The sequence below is a fragment of the Pomacea canaliculata genome, linkage group LG5, assembly GCF_003073045.1.
Source record: "Pomacea canaliculata isolate SZHN2017 linkage group LG5, ASM307304v1, whole genome shotgun sequence".
Classification (NCBI taxonomy): domain Eukaryota; kingdom Metazoa; phylum Mollusca; class Gastropoda; order Architaenioglossa; family Ampullariidae; genus Pomacea; species Pomacea canaliculata.
In genome coordinates, this window is record NC_037594.1 from 9302536 (window position 1) to 9311819 (window position 9284).

The 9284-nt window shown below is 46.4% G+C and overlaps 1 protein-coding gene across 5 annotated transcripts in view; it reads right to left on the minus strand.

Annotated features, from left to right (window-relative positions):
- The window catches only part of LOC112564485 (integrin alpha-8-like), a 61055-nt gene extending 52975 nt beyond the window's left edge, over positions 1-8080 (minus strand). For all 5 annotated transcript variants that reach the window (XM_025239332.1, XM_025239331.1, XM_025239329.1 and 2 more), the window contains exon 1: positions 7404-8080. In XM_025239332.1, the coding sequence (XP_025095117.1) occupies positions 7404-8065 (662 nt within the window). In that variant the 5' untranslated portion in view covers positions 8066-8080. The remainder of the gene's footprint in view (positions 1-7403) is intronic.
- Positions 8081-9284: the final 1204 nt, after the last annotated feature.

The following is a 9284-nucleotide window of genomic DNA, read 5'->3' on the forward strand; positions in this document are numbered from 1 at the left end:
CGAGGGTTAGTCGTTGTCTCAAAACTAAGAAATTTCAGAGGCAAGTCTTAAAAGGCGGCTTCTAGTCTCTGTGGATATGTTATCCCTGGGACCATAGAACGCTGTGGTAAAGATCCCGTGGGATAATGTGGCATAAAGCGATATCCCCCTGGGTCTGGGCAGTTATCCTTGATTTCCTGTTGGCTTACCCTTGCTTTAAGAATACAAGCCCCTTGCAGGTAACTGGAAGGTGCTGTGAAAATGAATAACAGAGGGTTTAGGTTTAGGGCCTGGGTTTATGGCTGCGGTATTGACTGGGCGAAGCAGACGACGTGTTGTCACACGTTTTCTGTAAAGCTGTTCCCTGCTCCACCATCTGTGTCTAATACTACGTAGGCTGACTGGAGCCTCATGTCTAAGTTAAAATTTTTTTTTTTTTTCGTAAAAAAACAACAAAAAATCAGAGAGTGCTTGCGTTTAGTTTTCGCTTTGAAAGGTATTTTTTTTATCGTGCGCCTGGTGCTTGCAGGCACTGAAATAGTTTTGCGAGCGTGTGCTGAATATCACGTGTTCGTCTGAGGAAAACAGCGCCACTTTTCAATACGACGGTATTATTCCACAGCGAACACTTAGAAAATACTTGTGTGCAGCTTCAAAGAGAGAGAGAGCGGGAGAAGTCGATAGAATAAAAAAATGTTGGAGTATATCTATGAGTTCAATTACTTTCGTAAAGGTTACAGGTCATCCTTGGTGACCCATAACCACACAGTGTGACAGCCCTTGCATATATATATAATATCAATCTTATGATACGCTATGATTTAGAACATAATAAGATGTCACATGAATCACGCACGTGTGGAACGAGAGAGAGAGAACTTAAAATCTCTGTTAAAAAAGTTCTTGAACTGCAAGTCCCTGGAGAAGAAGGTACATGTGAACCACAGCACAAAGAGAAGACAAGTGAGGGTTGGCGAGGTCAGAGGCTGCAACACCTTGCACGTCACGGCGCACGTGCCACGACGCAGCTTTAAGTGACACGTCAAGAGCCTTCTACCAGCTGACGTCATCACCAACAGCCCTTTACAAACAATAGACAATAAGGCCAGCCACACAACCACAAGCACCAACCTCCTTGACATTCCCTAGACAGAGAAACTACAAACGCTGTTGGCACTAACGGTCATCCTAAATCGCTTCCTCGCAAGGTCACCCAAAGATGGTCTTACAGTCTAGACGGAGATAATCCTGTCCTCGGGCACAAACAAGTGCACACGCACGCACGCAGAGAACATCTTTGTTTTTATTTACATAAGCATTGAAATGCATTGATCTGGAAGGCGATGTTAGAAACAGAGTTTGAACGTTGATTCTGTTTGGCAGGTCTCCGGTTAGAGGGCTAATGACCCTCCACCTGTCTATTGGCCATTCCACCAGCCATTTCTTTCCCTCCGGACCGCCGACACTAATGGCACCTCACGCTTCTGATACCGGCATTTGCACGACTGGAGAAGGCTGGCACGCATTCCAGATTATAGTTATCTCCTGTGATTTCTTCAGCAGGGCTATATTTCTTATTGATCTCTCCCTCTCTCACTCTCTCTCTCACACACACACACTTTCTAAGTCAGGGAGAGCACGCGCCGACTTGCGTGTGTCAGAGAATGTGCAGGAGTAGATAGACGTGCGTGTCTGCATACGTTATAGCTAGTAACAGTCAGCCCCCTCTAGTAACAACCAGCCCCCTTCAGTAACAACCAGTCCACTCCAGTAACAACCAGTCCACTCTAGTAACAACCAGTCCCCTCCCGGCACATTTCAGTAACAACCAGCCTACTCCAGCGACTCCAGACACCCGACATCCCTTTGTTCCCTAGTCCGGCATGTGCATGACGTCCAGCTTTCATCCCCACCCGAGATACTGTTGCTGCCTGCCGCAGTAACCAGAACCTCCGCCAGCAGACGCCAGAAAACAGTCGTCTGCAACATGCTACACGGCCACGCACTTGTTTCTCCCTCAATCGCTCCACCTCCCTCCGGTCAGCGCAAAACTCCCTTCCCTACTCCGCCCGTTGCCGGACCAGCCCCACTCTCATCACTGCCGAAGCAAAATAATTTTCGCTCCCCCGTGGTCGATAGTCCGAACTGGTGGTGGTGGTGGTTGTGGTGGTGATAGTGTTGCATGGCGCTGGTCTGCCAAAATTTACAGTCGATTTGCACGAGGAAATCAGTTGTCCGCGCGTGCGTCCTTCCTGGCATAAATCAAAGCTCATTGTTATTTATTTTTTTTTTTACTGGAAGGTTGGCGGGGAGGAGCAGTTTATGAAACTTCTCGCAGCAAGTGGGCCTGGCGTATTCCGGTCACAGTCGCGCCGCTTGTGATCTCGCGTCGATGAGCCGACGAAAGTTGCGAATTGCGGGTCTCTGCGTGTCATCCGGGCAACTGGCGACGATCTGGAGGCGGCCTGCCCTGCAAGGCGCGAAATAAAACCCTCGGGGGATCCCGAGCATCACGTCTCGGGCCTTGGAGTGCTGACTCTGGTATTCGTCAGAGAGGTCCGAAACCTTCAGGTATACAGGATGCACCTGCTCTTTTATGTCGAGAGGAAGCTTTGACGTCGGGAGAGATGAATGAAGGGAACAACAATCCGCGTTCAAAGTATACAATGTGCCCAAACAAGAAGCTAGAGATGGAAGGAAAACTGCAGCTGCGGAAAATCTCTTCCCTCTCTCCCACCGCTGATCTAGGAAATATATTAGCCTTTGTCTCCCTCGCATTATATCAATATTTGTTATTTGTTCCTTCTTATTTTTATTTCTTTTTAAGAAGTAGTAACAATGGAGTCAGGCTAACCTAGAGTAAAGAACGGAAAATGCAAGGAGTGCCAGATGACGGCAATGACACGCCAACATCAGGAGCAGCAAGCAGCGCCACCAGCAGTTCGCGCAGGCCAAGACCGTTTCTTCATTCATACACACCCTTAAGACAATTTTTTTTAGGGAGATTGTTATCAGCTTTCTTTGTCCATCAAAAATTCATGCTACTTTTAAAGTACTAATTAAAGGACTATGTCGATAGTTTGTCTCAGTTCTAGATTGTCTCCAAAATGCTGTACATGTATTTAATCTTGTTTCCTTCCGGGGCATGATTACATACCGATAGCGATGCTTTCCTTCTGCAAGGGCGTTGAAAACCTCCATTATCAGACACCCTAAGAAGGAAGAGCCAATGTAAACATCCAGGCTTACTTACCTCCTTTCACTTTGTAATATCAAGGATTTTTGGTAAAAAAAAAATTGTAGAGTCTCTGGACTTTAAAGGTAGGAATAAAAAAAATGTTTTTATTGGCCAAGCGACGCTGCACTCGGAGTATGACTGGATGATGGAAGAGACAAAACAAACGAAAGACTAATGAGGCCTATCTGATACATATGCATTCACACACACTACCCCTCTTCCTCGTTTGCTCTCTCTCCCCACCCCCCACCCCACACTCCCTTTCTATCACAGACAGACACTGCCTCATAGAATGCAAAACACACATTCGTAGACACATCTCTTAGAAACTCGAGTCCCGGCCCTAAACAGATTGCTTGAACTGTCTAGTCTGCTGTAATATTCCTAGTTAGCTGGTTTATTAAATAAGAAAGTGCTTTCACGTTGCGGGAAGGTGTGTGCACTGTTCGATCAGGTGATGGAAGAGGGGCGGGGCGAACAAATACAAGTTCTTGATAAGTGATCAGGTTTCATGTCCAGAAAGAACTATGTACTTTGAGAAATTTGAAACCAGCAAATTAAGAATCTCATTGTTTTAGTGACAAAAACTTCACCGCAGTATCATTCACTGACCAAGTTTTTTTTTTTTTTTTTTTTTTTAAAAAGAGAGTATCTTACTATCTTGAAAAGACCAAGCAATATTTTCTCGGTTTAATTAAATGTTTATCATGCATGGTCTTATTAATCAACTTTTTCCACTGTATGTAGATTGCAGCTTCATATCAGCAAAATGCGGAAATAATAAAACGGAGTGATGAACTGTAATATTGTTCTGACCACAACCGAGACCAGATGACTGAGGTCCTTCCCCAACAATAAGGGTTAGAAAGCTCCGCTGGTATTAACCCTAACCCTAGCAGGGACCGTGAAACTGAATGTCGAGCACTTAAACGAAAGCAGTCGACCAATAAATCATGCCCAAACATGCAAGAGGCTGTTAAAGTCTGGCCTTTATTGTTATTTACTCAAGATCTTCTTTACTTTTCGAAAGCACGGGTACTTCCCTCTCCCCTTCACACACCTGCGCGCGCTCCTGGAGCCTGACAATGCGTCACATCAGTCACCATCCTTGAGATCGACAAAGAGTATGCGCCTCTATGTTTGCCACTCACAGGTGGTCCTGCCCACCATCCACCCACACACTCCCTCGCCGCACATAGAGGATGATAGAGGGAAGATGACCCCACAATAAACTACAGCCTCCTTTGCTCCTACCCCTCTTTCGCGTCTTTAGTAATCAGAAATCTCCAGGTTAGTTTTAGCGTAGTGTCCGAGTTATAAAATTTAAAAAAACCCCAAAACAAACAACTCCTCCTTCGTAATGGAAGCGCCATGCGTACGCAGTATTACACTCAGCGCGTGCGCGCACACACACACACTAGACACGAAAGCACGCGAGATAGGGAGAGATGGAAGGAGCGAAAGAGATACTTTGGAGGAATAAAGTGTATTCTGTCTTGATGTGCTGGACACCATGGGATTCGCCATGCCATAAAGACTCTAAGTGTTATGTACACTTGCGCAACTGTGGCTGCCAGAAATAGTCGTTCAGCCGCCATCGAGACGTCACTGCCTCTAAGTGAACTTCCGCGGGGTCAGGCCTAAGAGGTTAGGTTACGCTTCAAGAGCAGAGCACACCACACCACACCAAGTGTCATGGTGCACACAGCAACAGTCTGATGCCATTGTAGCTCGGCCACAGCACTGACGGAACTTGTAGACGCTTAGGGAGATAAGTCGCCTTCATCTACTGATGATGATGGAAGAGTTTGAAGTATAGCAATGCAGAGCACAGCCGGTACAATCACAGCTTTGCAATAGTTGAGTCAGAAGAGATAGATATCTACCCCGGGTAAAGAGGAAATGAAACGTACACACGATGATAAAACAATGGCGTAGGAAGATGCTGAGCTTTAGGGGTTTGGGAGGTAAACTCCATGCCGACAGTGAACAACGTTCACATTCTTGCCTGCTCAGTATCTTTTTATTTTTTGAGCAAGTCACTTGGTTCCTACGCCACTGCAAAAAAGCTTAAAAATGGTTTTGTTTGTGTACACAGTAACCCAAGTAGACCCTGGATACACAGAGAACAGAATGTCAAGGAAACCTACGCTTTATATGCGCGATAGCCCTATGATGAAAATGAAAGTACTACAAAAAATGTTGAAAAGCGATGTGCAATTTCTATGTTGTTTACACAAGGCTGACAGAAATAATGCATCTGTTTACTTTTGTGTTTACCGAAACCTCTGATGATGATGATGACGACGACTACGTAGATTATGAAGAGAATGATGAAGAGGAACAACAACAAATCCTAACACAAAAGCAGTGGGAATACAAAATCATATAGCGAAACACCTTAGGACCAAGTCTTGTCTACTTTCTCTACCACCCAGCAATGCATTTGCTTTCATCTGCTTGATAAGATTTGACTTCAACGGATGAAGGGATAACCAGCTTCAGCACCGCACCTGCTGCTATCAGCACAGTTGTGCGATTCTTTAGCGATAGTTGTTCCCACACCTCTCTTTGCTGGACGCACGGGGGGTTTGAACCTCTTGTGACTGGCGCACCACACGCTGCACTGGCCGCTAGCACCACACCTCCACTGGTTCTCACGCCGTTGGAGTGCAGACACACTGCTCTATATTCGGTGTAACGAATATCCGCTCCACCTATATCTGCCGGTTTCCGGGCAACGCGCTGTTCTTGAGTTCTTGTCCCTTAACAGTGTTTCAGGGACTTTTTTTGTTCAAGATCTTACGCACTGCAACTTTTTTTTTCTTATGACTTGGCTGAAGCCAATACAAGAAAGTATTTCTGAGTGAATACTCTTTTCTGAGAAAGTTGAAGAGGTCAAAATTGTAACGACACTTACGTTGCCAGCTCTCCGGTTGGCTGATTGGAATGAGGGTTCCCTATCTGTCGAACTACGGATTAAACAAAAATTATGATGATACTTCTTTCATTACAAACTCTGTACTCCTTTAGAATTTATGGGTCGTGTAAGGGAAGGGATGACGTCTGGGGGTATTTCTTTCTGCACTCCCCCGGGTGCGCTTCCAAGTTTACCCTTGTCTGGAACTATGTTCAGGGTTAACTTCAGTTTTCCTGCTTCGAAGATCGAAGATCAGACCCATGATCTACCACGGTCTCTTTTTCTTTAATCATTGTCCTTCACCTCCATTTTTCTTTATGTGCCTCGGATCCAAAAGAAAAAAAAAAAAAAACACTGAGGAGAAAGTGTGTTAAACAGGACGCTAGGCGCTGGGAGATGTGTGTGCGGGGTGGTGGTATGATGGGTGCGGATGAGGGGGAGACAGAAGAGTTGATGAACTTCTTCTGGGAACTTGTTTAACGGCGATAAAATTTGTAGTAAAACTAGTTGGACTTTTTTCTGTACAGGTTCCCAGAGCTACGAGCCTGAAGGAGCTGAGAGGTGAGCAATTCAGGTCATGTGGCTGGCAAGGGGAGCAAGTTTTCCTCTTCGTTTGTATGTTGAATTTCTCGTTTGCACAGGGGCGAGAATCTAAGGCCCTGGTTCCTGTAACCAACCGAAGGCGACTGGCACGTCTTGTTGTCAGTGCTATGTACCAGACTGCTTTTACTCTCGATTAGCCAGAATATAAGTATATATGGACTGGGCGGATGGAGGTGCTGGGAGAGTTGGGATAGGCCATGATAAAGGGACTGCGTCTACGTTCTCATGTTGAGAAGGGGTTGGAATGAGCAGCCAGCCGTGAAAAAAAAGTTACAGTTCAGTGACTAATCAACAAAATGGCGAAAGATATGAAATCTATGTTATATCCACCCACCCTCCCACATAAGGTGGGGAATGAGAAAAAGGGAGTGCAACTGGCATCCCGAATACAAATGAAATGGTTGTGGCCCTAGCAGAGGTATGAGTCAAGTTGCGCAGTGGAAGGGCGACTAAGCGGAAATAACTCTGGAAATAACCCAGCCCCAAGAATAACAAAATACAACCTTTAGCGCATGAAAGAAACTTTCTACAACCGTAAATGGACTTTCTCAAAGAGTGCGCGCGCTTTGAGATATCCAAGAGAAAGAGAGTGACATATAGGGAGAGAGAGAAAGAACGAAACACAAGGAGAGAAATAAAGAAGTAATAAAAGTCCAGACTTACCAGTTTGTTGACTGGTCTATATGTTGTGCGACCGAAAAACCAAACATACTGTCCGCATCGCCCTGGTGCACGAGGGCTGTGTCAGGATCTACATTGTAAGCCACCACGCCGCTCTCCCAAAACATCCCCAGCAGCACCGCAACCACAACATACGCACGTAACCGCCTGCGCCGGTGTAGCGGCGCCCCCGCCAAACGGGACCTCATCACCTGACCGTCGGCACGGCCACAAGACACTTTTCTGGCACCAAAACTCTGTGAAACGGTTCCTCTTGTCGTCGACTGGCACATGGCGACGACCAAAGCTGCTAATTCCCAACGGTACTGTGGCGGCCAAGCCCACAGCTCGACGGCGACACACTTTCTCCACTCGGACAAAAACTTTGTACAAAAGTTGCTGCACGAGGTACTTGCAGTCCCCCCGGGCCCGCACGCATTCGGCTGGTTCCGATGCCTTCTGCAAGTCTCGCCGAGTCTCGCAGCTCGCCGCGCGGCGCTCGGGATGAACGTAGGCAGGCGACGCTCCGGGCCAAGCCCATTGTCACCACGCAGGGGGTGTAAGGATGGGAAGTTGTCTGCGCATCGCGTGGAGGTGTGACGCGGTTTGGGGCGGACCAATGAGCTATGCGTGCTGTAGGCTTTGTGTAACTGAGGGGTAAGCATCGTTAAGGAGCGGATTGTGTTGTTTTCTCTCAGGGTATCGAGCAAACTGTAAACAAGGGTGGCTAGGGAATGTCTTTTAACTGTACCGGAAGCATTACACACTGACGGTTTAATAAGATGACGTCGCTAGAGTTTAGTTTCTTTTTTTAGCCTCACCATCAGATGTTCGAAGGGAGAGTTGGTCTACTAAAAAACAAATAAAACAACAAAAACATTAGAGAAACATCGTGATTCCGTGTGAAAGTACCAGGGATGTTGAGGGGCGTGCGCATTCCCACAGTCCTGTTCGAGCCGGGAAAACAAACATCATTAATAACCCCACATTGACATTTACAATCAACAGTCTTGGTGTGTGTGTGGGCGAAGGGTGGGCACTCGACACTCAAGATGGGGTTTCACCCCATTTACGGCTGTGACCATAATTAATCCTGGCCAGTCTGCTACAGCCATCCGCTTGGTAACATTGGTCGACTAGGTTGAGGTAGCCACAGCTGTCTCACCGGCTCTGAATGTATCTTGGCTGGTTTATGCCGAGTCAGTAGCTGAGGCTGTATCAAATGCAGTCCTGTAAACACGTGCGTTATCCGACAAGAAATTATGCGTGGTGGAGCCAAGATCCATGCCTACCACCATTGGTATCTGGGTGATGCCTAGTGCAAAACACCGGACTGCGAACATACACTTCGATAGATAAAGCAAGTGCGGAATGCTTGTTACATTTTGGGGTGTGCACACAGTGAGAGCCAGCGGTTAGGTGCAAAGCTAGATGATAGATGGTGAACTGGTTGCAATCAGCTGTTTTATGAGGAGCTTACCTGATTGCTTCAAGTTATGTCTCCATCAAGAACCTGCACGACATGCGGTGCACTTACCACCTGTTGCTCTTTTTTACACGCACGAACCTAATTTATTATAATTATATAGGCCTTAGACTACCTACATTAGACATGCTACGGGTTAACCCTATAAATTAGCACCTTGTCTGATGTCGGTGGATGGGGGTTAAGTGCGGCCCAGGGATGTCTTTAGACTGGCCAGTGGGCCACAATGTGAAGTGTAGTAATTTTCATATTTCGTTTTTTATTGTAACTACCGTTATTGTATCGAACATGGCTTAGCGTTAGAAAGAAGCTGTTTGTAACATCCTTACGGCTGATTATCTGATGGAGTCGTGAGGGAGTACAGTTAGCGGATGCCTTCAAAGAAAAGGCGGGCAGCA